General features: G+C 43.5%; 1 protein-coding gene across 4 annotated transcripts in view; it reads right to left on the bottom strand.

Moving 5' to 3' along the window:
* Positions 1-331: 331 nt before the first annotated feature.
* LOC112257485 (phosphatidylinositol transfer protein beta isoform) overlaps positions 332-22,825 on the bottom strand; it is a 31,229-nt gene continuing 8,735 nt past the window's right edge. For 2 of the 4 annotated variants that reach the window (XM_024431077.2, XM_024431079.2), the window contains 9 exons: positions 15,558-15,703; positions 13,536-13,627; positions 12,846-12,853; positions 11,286-11,444; positions 4,507-4,584; positions 4,213-4,323; positions 3,944-4,066; positions 3,591-3,675; positions 332-2,787 (listed from right to left, as the gene is read on the bottom strand). In XM_024431077.2, the coding sequence (XP_024286845.1) occupies positions 3,628-3,675; positions 3,944-4,066; positions 4,213-4,323; positions 4,507-4,584; positions 11,286-11,444; positions 12,846-12,853; positions 13,536-13,627; positions 15,558-15,703 (765 nt within the window). In that variant the 3' untranslated portion in view covers positions 332-2,787; positions 3,591-3,627. The remainder of the gene's footprint in view (positions 2,788-3,590; positions 3,676-3,943; positions 4,067-4,212; positions 4,324-4,506; positions 4,585-11,285; positions 11,445-12,845; positions 12,854-13,535; positions 13,628-15,557; positions 15,704-22,825) is intronic. The other 2 variants (XM_024431076.2, XM_024431078.2) reach the window with 1 other exon arrangement.

The raw sequence follows: 22,825 nt of genomic DNA, 5'->3' as shown, positions 1-22,825 counted from the left end.
TATATGCTTTGGTTTATTTTATCCTTTTTAAACAAGACGTGGACGAGAGGGCAGGGACGTTGAACAGTTTGATCCTCTCACACTGACCCCCGGACCCTCTATAGAGGCTGTCAGTGGACTCATTGAGGTGCTGAGAACGAAGTGGTCGACAATCTGGAGTGCCATCAATTTATACCCATCCTGTCTCTTTTGCTAGAAAATGGAAAACAAACACTGGAATGTCATAAAATAAATCAGTTTGTCTCAAATACAGAGTAGGCTATTTATTAACTGTATATTCAGTAGTAGATGAACCACAATCGTGATGTCAAATTAATAGCACAGCACTGGGTGGAGTTTTGTGTTAAATTTTAATAGATATTCTGTTATCGTCTAGACCTTGCCACAGCTCAGAAGCTGTGAAAAACAAAAATATTAACATTTTACATTCACTACATGATCAGAAAATATACATTTATATGCATCGTTGAAATTTATTTTGCAAGTGCTTAGGCATGATGACCATACAGATACAATGGACTGATGGCCAGTGTTTCTCAATCCATTCCTGGGGGGGTACACACAGTTTTTCTCCAGCTCATCACTAACACACCTGATTAAAGTAATCAGTGGCTTGGTGAAAACTAGTTAATTCAGTTTTAGTGTTGGGCTGGAATGAAAAGGGGACCCCCAGGACTGAGTTAAGTGATACTCCATTAGGCCTTTCTAAACCTGGCTCACATCACTGGTACTTCTATAAAGACTAATCCAAATCATCACCTGCGACAGTTAAGGGTCACATCGGCTGCATCTACACAGGCAGCCCAATTCTCATCTTTTGACCAGCCAGATGAGCTGATGGGATGTGGAGGGAAAAATATCAGAACTGGGCTGGCTATGTAGATGCAGCCATTGTCGGATGCAGCTGTGCGACCCAACAGGAACGGCTAAAAAATAAAAATCCCCAAAAAATAGGAGAAACACAATGGACAAAAGAATACAACTTATCCTTTTAACAGTGTCTCTCTCACTCCAAGGCTTCATGATCCTGGAGATCAAAATGTAAAACAAGATAACGGGAATAAACTATCAATTTTCAGTTAGTTTAAGTAGATACTTCATCAAATATCCTTATCTGTTAATGCTGCAGCAGGTAGCTACATGGTTGCGCTGATGGAGAATGTGTGATTATCCACACAAAAATATTTTCTTTGCATACTAAGACATGCATTATCCCATAGACACACTACATTCACAGGGGTAATAACTACAGTATGGCTGAAAGCGGAACATTTTTACCTAAGTCACAGCTCTAGGAACATTACTTTCTCCAATCCTAACCTGTCAGAGCAGTGTCTGATCTGACAAACTTTCCAAGAGTAATACAACCTATTCTAAACCTCAACACCCCATCTACTATATGTGCACTACATATAGGGAACAGGGTGCCATTTGAGCCAGCTCCCTACTATATATAATTACAGTACTGGAGATAGAGGTCATCTAGAACAGGGTTTTCCCCAAACACGGTCCTGCCCCCCACCAGGGGGCTCCAGGAAAGAGTTTGGGAAACACTCCTCTGGAGTGGACCTGACCATGTTTTATAACCGTGAATATGAAATAGGAGGACAGTCAACACTACAGTGGTAGAAATAAATTGGTATTCCCACAGGACAGCTAGAGACATCAGTCACAAGGGCAATGTATTTCTGTCCCTCCTAACGGTGCAGCAGACCTGGGTATCTATCAAATACTTTTAAAGTATTTCAACGCCACCAAATTCTAGCCCCGAAGTCATTAGCGACGTGACTACAGGTAAGCAGAAAGCAAAAGGGTTTAATTCCATCTGTTCTCCATCATCCGAGTAGAATGACACCTGAACTACAGGTACAAGTGACAGCTGATCTAGCAGCTCTGAAATGTATGAACTCAGTGAACACTCACTTGAGGCAAACAATGGATGAAATGTTTAAAACCTGAAAGGAAAACACATCGGATCAAAGGACAGCAATGCAACAACAAATGGCAACAAAATCGGTCAGAGGGCAGGAATCGTATACATGCATGTCAAACCACTCAACCATGTTTTACAAGAGATAGCAACAGGCCTGGACAGGGTCAAATCAAAAAAACATCCTCCAGCCACCTGCCAGACAGGGGTTGATGTGCTAAATCGACTTCCCAAATGGCACCCTATTCAGACCCGGCCCTCTGGCCAGAAGTAGTGCACTATATGGAATATGGTGCCATTTTGGACTTATTTCAAGTCTGCGGACCCCTACACCTCGTATAAGGGTTTATACAGATCTTAGTCTCGAGGGAGGAGACCGAAACAAGGATGAAGCCAACTAGAGCCATGACAGATACAGTATCCAACAGGGAACAAAATACATAACACAAATTGGTCCAATAAGTGATCCGATTCCAATTTAGGGGGAAACTATAACATATACTGAGGACTGTAAAATAACATTCTAGTCTGATTAAAAGGATTGGCTTTGAGTGTCTTGGATACAAATGAAGCCTGTCTCATAATTAACTAACAATTATAGTTACAGGCAATTTAAATTTACTTTCTGTGCAAATCGTTTTTTAAATGTGAATAGGAGGCGTGTGATTGGGGGTCGGTACACTACTATTGACCAATCAGGACAAACCCCTATATGAATCATGGGAGACAGGAAGTAGAGCAGCTGACTTCCTCTTCTTTGTGAGCTTGGTGACATCATCATCATGGAAGGGTTTGGTTGGTCGACCTCACTGCTCGTGAGCAGCACTCATGCCTCGAACCTGACCTGAACTACGCAGCTGGCGGAGGAAGTAAACAGATTAGTCACACGTGTCACACAGTGAAGGACAAAATGTGTGTCTGTAGGAGAGACTGAGGTGATGGAGTGAACATATTCTCTCTTTCCATCATATATATATAATGTAGCAACAGCTAAACGTACTACATTGTGAACTAATGGCCAATGTTTAGTTCATGAAATAGAGAATAATGTTTCCTCTTTACTAGCAGTCACATCACTTCAACCCATCTCCATCATAGTGAAAACTCTCCTCTTTCCATCTGTAGGCAACATGATACATGCAGAAAGATGGCAGAGAGCAACAGGGTAGGAGCGCTGCCCCAACACCTGGAACCACACACAGACCACACCATGTTAATAAGACAGCAAGGGGACAAAAGGTTTCAAAGAGGTAAGGAAGAGAAGAAGTCATGCAGCAGGAGCTGAGGAGCAGAACTGCAGAGAGAGACAGGATGCAGACGCCATGGAAAAAGAGACAGGATGCAGACGCCATGGAAAAAGAGACAGGATGCAGACGCCATGGAAAAAAAGAGACAGGATGCAGACGCCATGGAAAAAAAGAGAAACGGAATGAGAGCACCACATGCAGATAGAACTCCAAAACCACCATAGACAAACGACAGACTGAACCAAAAGCAGATTGTTTCATTAGACAGGCAAGGCAACATGCAGCTGGAAAAAGGGAGAAAAACATGATGAGCAACAAATTAATGGGGGGGATTGAGAGAGATGAGAGCAGGTACAGGATGAGTCTCCAACACCACGAAGATGTCATTTCCTGTGTCCTGTTGGGGAACTTACTCAGCCTGTCTCTGACCTTTGACCTATAGGGGCGGGGTTACTCTTCCGTTGCCGAGGTTCCTCTAACGGTGCCCTTCTCACGCATCTAAAGGCAGCAGAGTAGAACTGTCAGCTGGACCAATCAGAGAGCTTCATAGGAGGGTCAAAGGTTAAGGCCATAGGGGTTAGTGAGGGTCACGGTCAGTCCTAGATAGGTGATTTGTTGTTTATTGTGGTCCTTGATCCCTCAATGCCTCTGGAATCATGTGTTCGTGACCTTTTCATCATCTGTCCCTATCTATGCACCACAAAAAAACAACAAGGCACAAGTCTAAAACCTATGAAAAAAATGGCAGACATTAATTGTGTGTTACCTCTTCCAGCTCTTTCTTGGTCTCTTCCTCCATTCGTCGGATGTCTGCCATGGTCAGCTCCACCCAGTTGTCAATCCAACAGAACAACTGGCGATGGAAGTTAGTGAAAATACGCTTCTCTTGCTTAAGGAGGGAAGATGGGGGAGGAGAGAGGGGGAGAGGGAATGAAAGGAGAGACCAGAGAACAACCATATTAGGTATCAGTCTGTTTTCTCATTGGAGGCCCTAAATGTGAAAAGGATAAAGAGAGAAAGAGAAAAGTATTGTACCTTCTGGATAAAGTTCTCTACTTTGGTCTGCAGGCCCCACCACTTGAACTTGACAGTGACCAGTTTGTAGGCACACATCTTAGGACAGTCGGTCTTGTTCATCAGATCGTTCTGTCATAGGAGAAACACAGGGAGGGATGAGGCAAAATGTATTTTTATTTTCTACAATGTTGATTTTGGAGCATTAACCTCCAGCACCACAAACGAGAGAAGCATGGTAGTGTGTGTGTCAATATGACTAACTATCACAGACAAGACGGGATATATATGGTGACAGTAGGTAAAATCCTGTACCTTCCATTCAGGTGAGAGCGGTCCTCTGCCTGTCTTTGTAGATTTGAACAGAGCAGGATCCTCCTCTGCTTTATAATCCTGTAGTAAATAACAAAAAACATACCTTACACAACGACAACCTGCTCTGTACATGACAGACTGACCAGGTGAAAGCCATGATCCCTTATTGATGTCACCGGTTAAATCCACTTCAATCAGTGTAGATGAAGGGGAGGAGGTTTAAGAATGATTGTGTATGTGTGCCACTCAAGAGGGTGAATGGGCAAGACAAAAGATTTAAGCCTCTTTAAAACAGTGTATGGTAGCAGGTGCCAGGCGCACTGGTTTGTGTCAAGAACTGTAATGCTGCTGGGTTTTTCACGCTCAACAGTTTACCGTGTGTATCAAGGATGGGTGGTGGACCAAAGAACATCCAGCCAACTTGACACAACTGTTGGAAGCATTGCAGTCAATATAGGGCAGCGTCCCTGTGGAATGTTTTTGACACCTTGTATGCTCTCCCCTGACAAATTGAGGCTGTTCTGAGGGCAAAGGGGGTGTTACAACTCAATTTTTGGAAGGCATTTTTAATGTTTTGTACACTCAGTGTATATACACATTACAACCCATTATAGTCATGTAGGACAGAAAATGCATTATACATGCATACTGACCAGAGTTTCCGTTAGCCGGTAATTTCCAGATTTTGGTAGATAAAATAAATGAAAAGCCAATAAATAAAATTGTAGCCAGCCAAATTGTCCGGGGCTGCCGTTCTGCTGAGGAGAGAGCGAAAGAGAGAGACTTGGCCTAGGCTATTATTGATTGCGAAGACGAAGGTCTTTTTCAATGAAGTAAAACGAAAGTTGGAGTGTATGTCTACAGTGAAAAGCCTACAAGGCAGGGCTCAAGACTACAACTATATTGGTCGCATCGGTGCAGGCTGCACTCATTCACCTCATTAAAAACATCCTCTTTTTTTAGGAGGCTAAAACCATGATTTGGTCAAACGGTAAAGTACATTATCCTCATGAATCCAGTACTGAAAGTGTGACTGCCTGCCCGTTTCGCTGGGGTCCTGCAGCTGTGTCGAGCGAGCCACTCTCCCCCTCTCCCCTTTTCTGGGGGGGAAGAAAATGCTCCAGGAGAAAGAAATCTGTTTTCCGATTGTATAACATTTTAAAATACGATTGCTTGGAAAACAGCTATCCTGTTGTCACAGATGGAGAGATGATGTGCTCAGCTTTCACTCTCCACATACGCTGCTGCTACTCTCTCATATAAATAGAAAGATATATCTGTCTGTCAATCAATCAGTCTGAAGACCAGTTTCATTGCTTCTTTAGTCAGCACAGTTTTAAGCTGTGCTAACATAATTGCAAAACGGTTTTCTAATGATCAATTGGCCTTTTAAAATGATAACTTGGATTAGCTAACACAACGTGTTATTGGAACACAGGGGTGATGGTTGCTGATAATGGGCCTCTGTACGCCTATGTAGATAGTCCATTAAAAAATCTGCCGTTTCCAGCTACAATAGTCATTTACAACATCAACAATGTCTACACTGTATTTCTGATCAACTTGATGTTATTTTAAAAATGGACAAAAAATTAGATTTTCTTTCAAAAACAAGGACATTTGTAAGTGAGTCCAAAACTTTGAACGGTCGTGTGTGTGTGTGTGTGTGTGTGTGTGTGTGTGTATGTATGTATGCATGTATGTATGTATGCAAATATACATATACACACATACATACATACATACATACATACATACACACAAAAGTATGTGGACACCCCTGCAAATTAGTGGATTTGGCTATTTCAGCCACACCAGTTGCTGACTGGTGTATAAAATCGAGCAGACAGCCATGCAATCTCCATAGACAAACACTGTCAGTAGAATGGCTTTACTGAAGTGCTCGGTGACTTTCAAAGTGGCACCGTCATAGGATTCCACCTTTCCAACAAGTCAGTACTTCAAATGTCTGCCCAGCTAGGGCTGCCCCGGTCAACTGTAAGTGCTGTTATTGTGAAGTGAAAATGTCTAGGAGCAACAGCAGCTTAGCTGCGAAGTGGTAGGCTAAACAAACTCACCAAACGGGACCGCCGAGTACTGAAGCGCATAGCTCGTAAAAATCGTCTGTCCTCGGTTGGAACACTCAGTACCGAGTTCCAAACTGCCTCTGGAAGCAACGTCAGCACAAGAACTGTTCGTCATATTTAACCAATATGATGGCGCTGGCTGTGTGAGTGGATGGCTTAATGGGTACGCACCCAATGCATATGGATGACTGATACATTTCTCAAATGTCCAATAAATACAAATCTCAAGGTAACTTGTGCGGTGCAACATTTTCCTAATAGAAACCCTGATACTGACAACAATATATATATACGCAGTACAGCTCCATTCTAGTCCTGCAGGAGAGAACACGCACACAGGGAAACTCATGACATGGAGTTGTATATACTATTGTTCATTGAGTTAATAGTATCTGGAATGAAGCCGCTCCATATTTCTTGATTTTCACATATTGTGTGTAGAATCAGAAGAGTGGATGATACGACGCTCTGGGGAACAGAGATCAACGCCATGCCCTTATGATGCAGGAAAGCCATTGGAGCAGCATGATGGCAGGCGCACACACAACCACACACAGGCTCTCCCCTTGTCCCTTTGCATCCGTCAGGCCTGTGTGTGTGTACCTGCAGCAGATGGCCCCTCAGATTAGGGCGTGGCCCTACCACTGATCCCCTCGTGTTATTACATGGCTGCTGTGGGTACTGTACAGGAGCCACTGCACTGTAGTCCTGGTACACTACCGGCTGAGTGGTCAGTCAGTATTGTACATGAGACTAACACTACAGACACAGTAGCCTGACTAGACAGAGAAGAGCATGGTTTCTCAGCTACAGTGCTTGGGGACACCCATCCATTTTGTTCTAGTCATTGGCTGCGGTCCAAACACTTAAAAAGACACACCCTCGTCCACCTTATGCCCTTGGGGGAATCCCCGTCGCCATCTTGGAGGGTGGTCCAAATGATTAGCCAAGCAAGGGAAGTTTACAACGTAAGCCCCTAAGCCCTCGTTTTTAGTGGGCTTTGCGAGTGTACAATGATGTTCACTCCGGGCCTGAAACTCCCCATAATTCAATTTGCCATGATTGTACATCCGCTAAGAAAAATCTGCAAAAACTTAAAAACAACAATGGAGAAGTCAACATACAAGTGTAAGAAAAAACAAATGCAAATAAGCTAGACATTTTGCTACTACGTAAAAAGTAAATATGCTTTTGTTTGGTTATCTTTTGGAAATTGTAGGAAAAAAATGTTTTTCCTTCAGAAGTTCCCGCTAGGCAGGCTAACGTTAGCTAGCTATCATACAGCAGGCGTATATTAATAATGATATATTTAATATAAGTAGACAGGCACTCATAATTGACTGTAGCGCATATAAGCATCCACAATCTACCGTTGGCTGAAAACGCAATCATCACAGGATGATCGAGTGACGAATTTCCAGCCAAGGGCGGTCCATTTAGAAGTCATTCCTTCCTCCCTCGCCCTGCAAGTGTATACTCGTCAGACGTCATGATGCGTCATCAGAAGTGTCCACTTAATATGAGGGCTGAGGGGATAGGGTGTGTCTTTAAAGTGTTTGGACCGCAGCCATTGATGTACTGAATCAGATGTGAGCGCTGTGCACCACCAGAGGGCAGCTCTCTGAAAGACACCACTCGAGTTTTGGTCAGTTAGGGAAATAAAAGTGCTGAAACATGTTGGCTCACTATTTATACAGAAGATGGAGAACAAGCTATAGGATGAAAAATACTGGAGTTTTGGTGTAGGTACAAACGACTAGTGCTAGCTAACACTACCTATAGTAACAAAACATTTATAAAAATGTACAAATCTATACTTTGAGTCAAATATCGATTGTCCCAAAAATGATATTGCGATACGTAATTGTATCCATCACTACTACACAGGGTCAAGTCTACTAGCAGAAATTTCCTGATCTACGCTAATTAATGTTATGTTATGGCCTGTACAATATGGCACGTCAGCGGTATGTCAGTAAGGTGATGTATAGATCAGAGTTTCTACACAGTGTCTTGCGCAGGCCTATCCTCTGGAGGACAGGAATGGACTGGCAGGCTAACAGCAGCAGACACAGGACTAGGAATGACACTAGACTGGCAGGCTAACAGCAGCAGACACAGGACTAGGAATGACACTAGACTGGCAGGCTAACAGCAGCAGACACAGGACTAGGAATGACACTAGACTGGCAGGCTAACAGCAGCAGACACAGGACTAGGAATGACACTAGACTGGCAGGCTAACAGCAGCAGACACAGGACTAGGACTGACACTAGACTGGCAGGCTAACAGCAGCAGACACAGGACTAGGAATGACACTAGACTGGCAGGCTAACAGCAGCAGACACAGGACTAGGAATGACACTAGACTGGCAGGCTAACAGCAGCAGACACAGGACTAGGAATGACACTAGACTGGCAGGCTAACAGCAGCAGACACAGGACTAGGAATGACACTAGACTGGCAGGCTAACAGCAGCAGACACAGGACTAGGAATGACACTAGACTGGCAGGCTAACAGCAGCAGACACAGGACTAGGAATGACACTAGACTGGCAGGCTAACAGCAGCAGACACAGGACTAGGAATGACACTAGACTGGCAGGCTAACAGCAGCAGACACAGGACTAGGAATGACACTAGACTGGCAGGCTAACAGCAGCAGACACAGGACTAGGAATGGCACTAGACTGGCAGGCTAACAGCAGCAGACACAGGACTAGGAATGACACTAGACTGGCAGGCTAACAGCAGCAGACACAGGACTAGGAATGACACTAGACTGGCAGGCTAACAGCAGCAGACACAGGACTAGGAATGACACTAGACTGGCAGGCTAACAGCAGCAGACACAGGACTAGGAATGACACTAGACTGGCAGGCTAACAGCAGCAGACACAGGACTAGGAATGACACTAGACTGGCAGGCTAACAGCAGCAGACACAGGACTAGGAATGGCACTAGACTGGCAGGCTAACAGCAGCAGACACAGGACTAGGAATGACACTAGACTGGCAGGCTAACAGCAGCAGACACAGGACTAGGAATGACACTAGACTGGCAGGCTAACAGCAGCAGACACAGGACTAGGAATGACACTAGACTGGCAGGCTAACAGCAGCAGACACAGGACTAGGAATGGCACTAGACTGGCAGGCTAACAGCAGCAGACACAGGACTAGGAATGGCACTAGACTGGCAGGCTAACAGCAGCAGACACAGGACTAGGAATGACACTAGACTGGCAGGCTAACAGCAGCAGACACAGGACTAGGAATGACACTAGACTGGCAGGCTAACAGCAGCAGACACAGGACTAGGAATGACACTAGACTGGCAGGCTAACAGCAGCAGACACAGGACTAGGAATGACACTAGACTGGCAGGAATCTTTCATGGACAGAAGCACGTAACAAACGTTAGAGGAGCAGACTGTGCGACTAACAAGGAACTTTGTTCCGGTGTTGTGCTGAAAATCTCCCCCCTGACAGAATCCCCCAACCTGCAACTTGCAATGCTAGTTGAGATTTCTGATCATGTCAGGCTGCATTTCATTTGATTTTTTATGGTTGTTTGACCGCGGGGGAGACACTAGTAATGTCTGCAGTTTTCAGCTTGGCTTTTTGTTTCAAGTGTATTAATCTATAAATAAATCTCTTTGCCAAAATTCGTCATCTCTCCCATGTCTTATTTGACTAGTAGTTGTTCTGAAATGTTTATTGCTTGCCTACATTTTTCTCCCTCCTCTATGTTAAATATAACACACATACATTATTATTTTCGGTTGCCTATCCTGACGTGAAGTTTGTTCTATAGAAAGTATTTGACTGATGTGTGCCACAAAGTATGACACTAGCCACAAAATTAAGGAAATTAGAAGGGGGGGTTCGGCAAGGCCATTTTCTTGCCTGCCGAAATTCCACCCCCACCCCTTCTATCTTGGGACTGCAAGGCATGACACACTTCAAAATATTTTTTCTAGCTCATGTTGACCAGTAGTGTGTGCCAAAGAAAGTATTTGACTCTAGCCACAAAATTAAGGAAATTAGAAAATAGCCTTACCGAACCCCCCCTTCTAATTTCCTTAAATTTGTGGCTAGAGTCAAATACTTTCTGTGGCACACAGGCAAGCAATAAACATTTCAGAACAACTACTAGTCAAATAAGACATTGGAGAGATGCCGAATTTTGGCAAAGAGATTTATTTATAGACTTATTTGTTTCAAATGTGTTAGCCAAACCGAAAACTGCAGATAATACTAGTGCCTCCCCCGTGATCAAACCGACATAAAATGAAACGCAGCCTAACATGAACCGAAATCTCAACTAGCAAATCGCAGCAATGAAGAATTGAGTGAGTGCACGTTCATGCAAAGAGGGGGGGATTCTGGCAAGGAGGTAGACTGGCAGAGACAACCAGTCAACGTGCAGTGACACAACTCCTCCACATGGGGGAGACAAATACCCTAGTGATATAACCATCAGTGCCTGGGACAGGGGACAGACTACATTACCACTTGGGAAAAGAGCCATCTTGATGTCACTGATCTAACATGGCTGAGTGGTTAAAAACTCACTGCTTTAGCCAATACAGTGATGTCAGGTCTGATGCGCAATAGAGGAATGATACATTTTTTCAAACAGTGTTCCATGTATTCAACTAGTGTGTGTGCGCGTACGCCCACTCACCCCATGGGCCACCACATCTTTGTCTGCGATGTCGATGGGAATCACCTCCACTGTCTTCCACGTAGGACCATCCAAGTCATGCACGTTTTCTAGAGTTCCCATGTCAGGTTTGTGCCACGTCTCAATCTTTATCAGGAAGTCATCTTTCATATACTCGTTCTGGAGGGAGAGGAGGAGAAAAGATAAGTGAGCAATGAAAGAAAAGGAGACAAATCAAATCTCTGCCCATGTTTTAATCTAGCCTGGCAAAGCATAAATTCATTCTTGCTGATGTGGGTCAGGATGGCAGCCATGTTGGGTGTACCATTCCAAATGGTTGATAAGTTGATTCTATGGATTCTGTGGTGGGAAGGAAACTAATTGCAAGAAGGCTTTAGTGTTCACTTCCTCTATATAGTAGCCTTAAAATGTCAGCCAATTGCAAGCTTGAGAATGCCTTGAATGGAGAACCAATGGGAATCTCATACTGAGAAAGTCTTGCATGGAGTCCTGGGATGCCTAAGGCCTATTTAAACCCCACAGCTAAGCTAATTAACTGATTATCTGTTTGGGCTTGTGGGTGCAGTCTAATGCTACAGTATGTTGTTGAATAGTACTAGTCACTGGTCATTTCCCACACCTTTCCAGTAAACCCTTTACATACTGCACAGAGAAGTGATTTATTACTGGCTCATTATCTTTCAGACACTAAAAACCTAGCTAGGCAGAAATCTAGTTTCCTCTGGTTTGGCTTTAAAGATCCTATCACTCCTCTATCTTAAGACTGTGAGAACTGGTTAGAACCTGTTCTCATTCGTATGTTTTTTCTATGGAAGTGGAACCAATTACCCCTTATCTCTTTTGTAAGCTCGCCTCCCCCTTGGAGGGGTAAGCAGTTCATTGTGTAAATTACTTATATAAAGACTGATTGTAAAATCTTTGAGATCCACTGTGGTATATGCTGAGAAATCCTTTCCAGTATGTCCTGAAGGATACTCTCCGGGTTCATCCTGAGAGTGATCTTCCTTGCAATTGCTTGAATAAACCTCTTATTGCTGATAGATGACTTCTGCCTAATTCCTCAAACAAATTTTCCCTCAACAGGCTGAAACGGCATGGCTGGTTAGTGCACTACTTCACTCTGCCTAGCTAACTGTGGTGTGATAGCATTAGCAACATAGCTAGCTACACAACGCCACCACGCCATAAGTCACTAATGGGATCGAGTGTCTCAAATACATTCACACAACAAACCTAGCCCACACAGACAATAGCTGGGGGAATATGAGAAAGGGAGATACCTAGTCAGTTGCACAAGAATGCATTTCAACCAAAATGTGTCTTCCGCATTTAACTTAAACCCTCAATCAGAGAGGTGAGGGGGGGCTGCTTTAATCAACGTCATTGGTGCCCGTATAGCAGTTTTTGGGGATTAACTGCCTTGCTCAAGGGCAGAAGAGCAGACTTTCCCACCTTGCCGGCTCAGGGATTCGAACCAGCGACCTTTCCGTTACTGGCCCAACGCTCTTAACCGCAAGGCCCCAGTGTGCATGTGTTTGTGTCAGTTCACTCACTACTCACCGTTATAACTGCAGCAGATGGAGAAAACAAGCAACAGAAGAAAAAGGGAAACAGTTTACTTTCAATAAAATAATCAGTGACAAATTACAATGTAGGCCAGTACCTTGCCAGAAGATGCAGACCCTACCGTTATGACGACCCTACCGTTATGACGACCCTACCGTTATGCTTGTTAATACTGAGCGCAATCATGGTTACATTAAGACACATTTAAACCCGACGTGCGATATGGGATGGAAAACGTACCTCAATGCAGGGATCGGATATGCCATTGTACTCCAAATTGTACCTTTATCCACACTGCTACGTCGAGAAGACTGAAATACTGCTATCATTTTGCAATGGCAGTGTCGGCCAATCAGCTCCTTTTGTTCAACATTCCATAATGGCTGCTGTGGGTACTGCTAGCTAGCATGAGGATGAAAAAAAAACAGTTTTTCTTCATGATGGAGCAGTGTGGATAAAGGTAACATTTGGAGTACAGTGGCATATGCCATCCCTGCATTGAGGTACGTTTTCCGTCCCAAATCTTGCACCGGCTCCAGTGTCTTAATGTAACCATGATTACGTTCCGACCCCAGTGCAGCTGATTGTAAACCAACGTAACAGTAGGGTTGGTATCTTCTTGCAAGCCAGTCCCAATCAGAGATGGGCTAAATTGAGTGTTTAAACTAGAGTTCTGGTACTCACCGGTGCGACAGTATGGGTAGGCATTCCAGGCTTTTTCATGGAAAACTAATGCTCCCTCTGGTGCAATATACCTCAACCAGCCTGGGACTTTACTGCAAAGAGAGAGAGAGACAGGAGTCAATCAGCTGAGTGTGTATGGCTGCATTTACACAGGCAGTCCAACTCGGATCTTTTGACCAATCAGATCATTGCTTTTGCCAATAATTGACTCTTGGCTAAGCCCCACCCCTTTGGTTATTGTCACTACCTTGGTCAATATTTTCCCAGGAAGCTCAATTGCCCATCACAATGACCTCAAACTGTGTTTCTAATACACAATAAAAATTAAGCAGACTACCCCTTGCTAATCAAGAGACTCTTGGGTATTTTGTAGTGGACTGTAATTACAATTGCTTCACGGGAACATGGTAAAATGTATTTTAGTAGGCCTCCCGAGTGGGGCAGTGGTCTAAGGCACTGCATCGCAGTGCTGGCTGTGCCACTAGAGACTCTGGGTTTGAGCCCAGGCTGTCTCAGCCGGCCGCGCCCGGGGTACCCATGGGGAGGCGCACAATTGGCCCAGCGTCATCAGGGTTAGGGGAGGGCTGGCAGGGATGTCCTTATCCCATCGCGCACTAGCGACTCCTGTGGCGAGCCGGGCACAGTGCATGTTGACACGGTTGCCAGGTGTACGGTGTTTCCTCTGACACATTGGTGCGGCTGGCTTCCGGGTTAAATGGGCATTGTGTCAAGAAGCAGTGCGGCTTGGTTGTGTTTCGGAGAACGCAAGGCTCTCGACCTTTGCATCTCTCAAGTCCGTACGGAAGTTGCAGCGATGAGACAAGACTGTAATTGGATACCACGAAGTTGGGGAGGAAAAAGGGGGAGAAAAATAATAAAAATGTATTTTAGTACAGATAGCCACTGGATGGCTCGGAATGCGCTGTCAGCATGCAGTCAAAGTTACTAACCACTTTTGGAGCCAACTAGTGCTCAAATCGTATCCTGTCATTGAAAGCAGATGACATCCAGTGCATTCGGAAAGTATTCAGACCCCTTCCCATTTTGCTAGGTTACAGCGTTTTTTAAAAACTTAATTTTTTTTTTTTTTTTTTAAATAATCCCCTCATCAATCTACACACAATACTCCATAATGACAAAGAGAAAACAGGTTTTAAGAAATGTTGAGTCTCATAGTAAAGTGTCTGAATACTTATGTAAATAAGGTATTTCTGTTTCTTATATTTTTTTTAATACATAAAAAAAAATTCTAAGCATGTTTTTGCTTTGTCATTATGTGTAGATTGATGAGGGGAAAAAACGATTTAATACATGTGGAAAAAGTCAAGGGGTCTGAATACTTACCGAATGCACTGTACATTTGGGGAAAATAAGATATATTAACTGGCTAGCTAGCAACGTTTTCAATGATGGTCAATGAGACAGAGCTAGCTAACCAGCTATCAAATTATGAAACAAATGCATAATTCCGGATTCAAAAAATATTCCATCAGGCTCTGCATTTCATGACTCACAGTCGCAAGTACCCCTGCTGTTAAATTATTTAGCCATTTGAACAATCTCAACTTTTTTTAAATGAAAATTCCTTTTTTGCCATTGTCCTCTTTGGTTTACATGTATTTGAAACAAGAGCTTATCTGAGGAGAGGGGACTCCAAGCGATTGGTTGCCCACAATTCTGGGGAGGGCCTTAGCGAAGGGTCAATTAGGCAAAACGCAGCCTTATTGCAGGGTTTCCCAAACTCGGTCCTGGGGCCCACCCTGGGAGCACGTTTTGGCTTTTGCCCTAACACTACATAGCTGATTCAAATAACCAACTCATCATCAAGCTTTCATTATTTGAATCAGTTGTGTAGTGCTAGGGCAAAAACAAAACATGCACCCAGGGTGGGCCCCAGGACAAAGTTTGGGAAACCTTGCATTTGTGTGTATGTGTGTGTGTCTGTATTCTCCTCTTCATCCTCACCCAGTGTATGCATCTCTTAGGTGGCAGATGTATGTCTGTGTGCATGTACTACTGTACCTCTTCAGATGGTAAACTTTATGTGTGTACTGTCCCTTCTCTCCCTCTTCCTCATAGGGTTCATTTATCAGCACCTCAATGCCTTCTCCTCCCCCCGTCTCATTCTTACTGGCCTCAGCTACGGTGAACAGCTGACCAACTTGGTACTGCAACACAGAAAAAGAGAGCACAGAGAAACCGGTCACATAATATATACACTGACAAGAAAAAGTATGTGAACCCTTTGGAATTACCTGGATTTCTACATAAATTGGTCATCAAATTTGATCTGATCACAACAATGGACAAACAGTGTGCCTAAACTAATAACACACAAATACATGTATTTGTCTTGTCTATATTGAATACATAATTTAAAGAGTAGGTTGGAAAACATACAGTTGAAGTCGGAAGTTTACATACATTTCGGTTGGAGTCATTAAAACTAGTTTTTCAACCTCTCCACAAATTTCTTGTTAACAAACTATAGTTTTAGCAAGTCAGTTAGGACATCTACTTTGTGCATGACAAGTAATTTTTCCAACAGTTGTTTACAGACAGATTATTTCACTTATAATTCACTGTATCACAATTCCAGTGGGTCAGAAGTTACAATACACTAAGTTGACTGTGCCTTTCAACAGCTTGGAAAATTCCAGAAAATTATGTCATGGATTTAGAAGCTTCTGATAGGCTAATTGACATCATTTGAGTCAATTGGAGATGTCCCTGTGGATGTATTTCAAGGCCTACCTTCAAACTCAGTGCCTCTTTGCTTGACATCATGGGAAAAATCTATAGAAATCAGCCAAGACCTCAGAAAAAAAAAGTGTAGACCTCCACAAGTCTGGTTCATCCTTGGGAGCAATTTCCAAATGCCTGAAGGTACCACGTTTATTTGTACAAACAATAGTACGCAAGTATAAACACCATGGGGCCACGCAGCCATCATACCGCTCAGAAAGGAGTCGCATTCTGTCTCCTAGAGATGAACGTATTTTGGTGCGAAAAGTGCAAATCAATCCCAGAACAGAAAAGGACCTTGTGAAGATGCTGGAGGAAACGGTACAAAAGTATCTATATCCACAGTAAAACGAGTCCTATATTGACATAATCTGAAAGGCCGCTCAGCAAGGAAGAAGCCACTGCTCCAAAACTGCCATAAAAAAGCCAGACTACGGTTTGCAACTGCACATGGGGACAAAGATCTTACTTTTTTGGAGAAATGTCCTCTGGTCTGATGAAACAAAAATATAACTGTTTGGCCATAATGACCAACATTATGTTTGGAGGAAAAAGGGGGAGGCTTGCAAGCCAAAGAACACCATCCCAACTGTGAAGCACAGGGGTGGCAGCATCATGTTGTGGGGGTGCTGTGATGCAGGAGGGACTGGTGCACTTCACAAAATAGATGGCATCAGGAGGCAGGAAAATTATGTGAATATATTGAAGCAACATCTCAAGACATCAGTCAGGAAGTTAAAGCTTGGTCACAAGTGAAGTGAAGGTATTGGAGTGGCCATCACAAAGCCCTGACCTCAAACCTATAGAAAATTTGTGAGCAGAACTGAAAAAGAGTGTGCGAGTAAAGAGGCCTACAAACCTGACTAAGTTACACCAGCTCTGTCAGGAGGAATGGGCCAAAATTCACCCAACTTATTGTGGGAAGCTTGTGGAAGGCTACCCAAAACGTTTGACCCAAGTTAAACAATTTAAAGACAATGCTACCAAATACTAATTGAGTGTATGTAAACTTCTGACCAACTGAGAATGTGATGAAAGAAATAAAAGCTGAAATCACACACTACTATTATTGTGACATTTCACATTCTTAAAATAAAGTGGTGATCCTAACTGACCTAAGACAGGGAATCTTTACTAGGATTAAATGTCAGGAATTGTGAAAAACTGAGTTGAAATGTAAACTTCCGACTTCAACTGTATGTGAACCCCTAGGCTAATGACTTCTCCAAAAGCTCATTTGATCAGGAGTCAGCTAACCTGGAGTCCAATCAATGACATGAGATTGGAGATGTTGGTTAGAGCTGCCTTGCCCTATAAAAAAAACTCACAAAATTTGAGTTTGCTGTTCACAAGATGATGTGAACCATGCCTCAAACAAAAGAGATCTCAGAAGACCTAAGAATTGTTGACTTGCATAAAGCTGGAAATGGTAAAAAAAAAAGTATCTCTAAAAGTCTTGATGTTCACCAGTCCAGAGTAAGAGAATGTCTATAAATGGAGAAAGTTCAGCACTGCTGCTTCTCTCCCTAGGAGTGGCCGTCCTGCAAAGATGACTGCAAGAGCACAGCGCAGACTGCTCAATGAGGTTAAGAAGAATCCTAGAGTGTCAGCTAAAGACTTACAGAAATCTCTAGAACATGCTAACATCTCGATATGTAAAACACTAAACAATAATGGTGTTCATTGGAGGACATCACGGAAGAAGCAACTGCTATCCAAAAAAACCATTGCTGCACGTCTGAATTTTTCAAAAGTGCACCTGGATGTGCTACTGGCAAAATTATTCTGTGGACAGATTAAACTAAAGTTGAGTTGTTTGGAAGGAACACACAACACTATGTGTAGAGAACAAAATGGCATAGCACACAAACATCGTCACATCCCAACTGTAAAGTATGGTGGAGGGAGCATCATGGTTTGGGGCTGCTTTGGCCTCAGGGCCTGGACAGCTTGCTATCGTCAACGAAAAAATGAATTCACAAGTCTTTCAAGACATTTTGCAGGAGAATGTTAGGCTATCTGTCTGCCAATTGAAGCTCAACAGAAGTTGGGTGATGCAACAGGACAACGATCCAAAACACAGAAGTAAATCAACAGAAGAAAATATGCCTTCTGGAGTGGCCCAGTCAGAGACCTGACTTCAACCCGATTAGAGATGCTGTGGCATGACCTCAAGAGAGCCGTTCACGACAACATGCCAAGAATATTGCTGAACTGAAAGAGTTTTGTACAGAGGAATGGTCCAAAATTCCTCCTGACCGTTGTGCAGGTCTGATCCGCAAATACAGAAAACGTTTGGTTGAGGTTATTGCTGCCAAAGGAGGGTCAACCAGTTATTAAATCCAAGGGTTCACATATATTTTTTTTCACCCTGTGAATGTTTACACGGTGTGTTCAATAAAGACATGAAAATGTATAATTGTTTGTGTGTTATTAGTTTAAGCAGGCTGTTTGTCTGTTGTGACTTAGATGAAGATCAGATCAAATTGTATGACCAATTTATGTAGAAATCCAGGTATTTCCAAAGGGTTCACATACTTTTTCTTGCCAGTGTGTGGTGTGTGTGTGTTTTATAAATATACACACTGCTCAAAAAAATAAAGGGAACACTTAAACAACACAATGTAACTCCAAGTCAATCACACTTCTGTGAAATCAAACTGTCCACTTAGGAAGCAACACTGATTGACAATAAATGTCACATGCTGTTGTGCAAATGGAATAGACAACAGGTGGAAATTATAGGCAATTAGCAAGACACCCCCAATAAAGGAGTGGTTCTGCAGGTGGTGACCACAGACCACTTCTCAGTTCCGATGCTTCCTGGCTGATGTTTTGGTCACTTTTGAATGCTGGTGGTGCCTTCACTCTAGTGGTAGCATGAGACGGAGTCTACAACTCACACAAGTGGCTCAGGTAGTGCAGCTCATCCAGGATGGCACATCAATACGAGCTGTGGCAAGAAGGTTTGCTGTGTCTGTCAGCGTAGTGTCCAGAGCATGGAGGCGCTACCAGGAGACAGGCCAGTACATCAGGAGACGTGGAGGAGGCGGTAGGAGGGCAACAACCCAGCAGCAGGACCGCTACCTCCGCCTTTGTGCAAGGAGGAGCAGGAGGAGCACTGCCAGAGCCCTGCAAAATGACCTCCAGCAGGCACAAATGTGCATGTGTCTGCTCAAACGGTCAGAAACAGACTCCATGAGGATGGTATGAGGGCCCGACGTCCACAGGTGGGGGTTGTGCTTACAGCCCAACACCGTGCAGGACGTTTGGCATTTGCCAGAGAACACCAAGATTGGCAAATTCGCCACTGGCGCCCTGTGCTCTTCACAGATGAAAGCAGGTTCACACTGAGCACATGTGACAGACGTGACAGAGTCTGGAGACGCCGTGGAGAACGTTCTGCTGCCTGCAACATCCTCCAGCATGATCGGTTTGGCGGTAGGTCAGTCATGGTGTGGGGTGGCATTTCTTTGGGGGGCCGCACAGCCCTCCATGTGCTCGCCAGAGGTAGCCTGACTGCCATTAGGTACCGAGATGAAATCCTCAGACCCCTTGTGAGACCATATGCTGGTGCGGTTGGCCCTGGGTTCCTCCTAATGCAAGACAATGCTAGACCTCATGTGGCTGGAGTGTGTCAGCAGTTCCTGCAAGAGGAAGGCATTGATGCTATAGTCTGGCCCGCCCGTTCCCCAGACCTGAATCCAATTGAGCACATCTGGGACATTATGTCTCGCTCCATCCACCAACGCCACGTTGCACCACAGACTGTCCAGGGGTTGGCGGATGCTTTAGTCCAGGTCTGGGAGGAGATCCCTCAGGAGACCATCCGCCACCTCATCAGGAGCATGCCCAGGCGTTGTAGGGAGGCCATACAGGCACTTGGAGGCCACACACACTACTGAGCCTCATTTTGACTTGTTTTCATTCATTCAGATCTAGTGTTATTTTAGTGTTCCCTTTATTTTTTTGAGCAGTATATATATACCCAAAACATCAAAGTGTCACAGTAGCACAAAACAATTCAGCAAATCACTGACCGATCCTAACAGACAGAATCCCCGTTATTGGTAAATGGGATGTGTACGTTTATTTGATGTTATGTTTATATGGTTAATGAGCAGCCAAATTAAGTGTTAGTGACTTGGGATACGGACAGCTAATGGAATTTCACACACATGAACTCTCTAAATGGGCTCTCAAGCGGTGCAGTGGTCTAAGGCACTGCATCTCAGTGCTAGAGGTGTCACTACAGTCACCATGGCTCGAATCCAGGCTGTATTACAACTGGCCGTGATTGGGCGTCCCATAGGGCGGCGCACAATTTGCCCAGCGTCATCTGGGTTTGGCTGGTGTAGGCAGTCATTGTAAATAATACTTTGTTCTTAACTGACCTGCCTAGTTAAATAAAGGTTACACTAAACATATCATCAGGACGGAGGTTGTGACTTTATGGGCTAGGAGCAGGACAACACAAATCTGTGAATTGTTTGGGGGAGAGCGAGATCGAGAGAACATTAACAGTGCCATAGAGAGAGGTCCAATACAGTCACCGGACCAATTCTGACCCCCCATCCATCCTGTTTTTCTTTAAACAAGACACACAAACACACACGGTAGGGATGCACGATATATCGGTGAACATATTGGAATCGGCCGATATTAGCTAAAAATGCCAAAATCTGTATCGGCCCTATGCCTAGTTTCATTCCTAACACAAAGGTGAAATCCATTACCTCCAAGATAATGGAATTCATTGCCCTTGACAATCAACCGTTCTCTGTCGTGGGTGATGTTGGCTTTCGCTGACTGGTCGAGCACCGGTTCACGTTGCCCTACCGGAGTTACACAGTAATAGCGTCACTGCTATTAGCTTCATGACATACTATGGAACGCCGGTTGGGTCTTTGCGTGTCAAAAAAGATACGTCAAATAACACACTACAATTATAGAATGTTGTGTGTTCTGAATTTGCATGCACAAGCCAAGCACCACCACTACTATAAGTAGCACTGTCAAAGCTGTACAAAAAGTCTGCAAACAAGCAAACACCAGCCACGAACGATGGTAATAAAGCATTGTTTGTTCGACCGCAACTTCTGGATTAGCTGGCTAGCTTTAGCTTGGTACCTAGCTAGCACCAATACAACTAGACTGAAAACAATGACCAGTAGAAACTGCAGTCAATTTCATTATTCTTAGCAATGATTTAGGAATCCTTGTGAGTAAGTATTAGCTAGGTTGCCACTTGTTGTTCACCTGTTGAAATTGAACTTCAGTTCATGAAAATAAATAGCTAGCCTGCTACTTAACCCTGTTGCCCAAAGCTAACGTTATAAGCAGTCAGTTAGCTTCATCTGGGTAGTGAGGCTTGACCGGACTGGGTTATGTGTTGTGAAGCTCGCCACAATAAGGATTAGGCGCAATAGTGGAATTTGCATTTTGCCTTCAAAATAAAGGTACCTCTTTGAAAGTGATACAAAGGGGTGGAATCATGCCATATTTAGACTAGATAATGTTAAACAAGGCTGGAATGTGAAGCAATGAAATGGGGTATCAATCTACTCGGTGACACCCACAGAACACAACTGTTAAGAGTTTATGCAGTTTATGCAATATTAGCGGTGTAGCTCTTTTGAGGGACTGTGAGTGAAATCCCCTCCCCAGTCAGCCTATTGTGTGTATTGACATTCATATTGCACTATACAGTTTTACCTAAGGATTGGGGATCAATGAAATGGGGTATCAGTCTACTCAATACCAAAGATATTTTTCCCCAACGTCCTCCTCAGAGTTATCAGACTAAAACATTCACACAGTATTGTTTTTCCTCGGGAATAGTATTCAATACACATAGGTTAACAATAGATGTTGCTCAATTCACAGTTGTTTCAGAGTCCTGCAATAAGAGCTACGACGCTAATGGTCTCTGGGTATCACTGAGTAGACGGATATCCCATTCCATTTATCCACAATCTATAGGTAAGGCTGTACAGTGAAATAAGTATGCCTCAATGCAAGTCTAAAGTATAATATATCCAGTGTGATTTCAACTGAATTTTGTCAAACTAACACAATGTATTTTGTTGATTTTATACAAACAACATCCCAACCTCGTTTAGCACGATCTATTCAATTATGGCATAATTCTACTATTTGTATTAATTTGCATCACTGTCAATGACATACTTTTATTTTGAAGGCTAACCGCAAAGTCCTCTATTGTGGCTAATCCTTATTGTGGCTAGCTTCACATAGATGGGTCCGACCACCATTAATCAACTAAGAACTGTCTTATAAATTAGAGTTATTTTAGATGACACCTAGCTATATAGTTAGCTAGCTAACTATAGTTACTGAAACAGATGTCGTTTTGCTAGGTTTTTGGGGAAGAATTTTTTTTATCCATGAGCTAGCTGGCATTTTTTTATGACCAGCACTGTAGGTGCGCTAGACAACTTTACCAGCACCATAGCATACGTATCGATGAATCGTTGTGACATAAGAAATTAACACCGAAACAGCACAGCAAGTTAGTGAAAGAA

The sequence above is a fragment of the Oncorhynchus tshawytscha genome, linkage group LG09 (assembly GCF_018296145.1).
Source record: "Oncorhynchus tshawytscha isolate Ot180627B linkage group LG09, Otsh_v2.0, whole genome shotgun sequence".
Taxonomy (NCBI): Eukaryota; Metazoa; Chordata; class Actinopteri; order Salmoniformes; family Salmonidae; genus Oncorhynchus; species Oncorhynchus tshawytscha.
The sequence above is the reverse complement of the archived record's forward strand: the minus strand, read 5'-3'. Positions and strand labels throughout refer to the sequence as shown.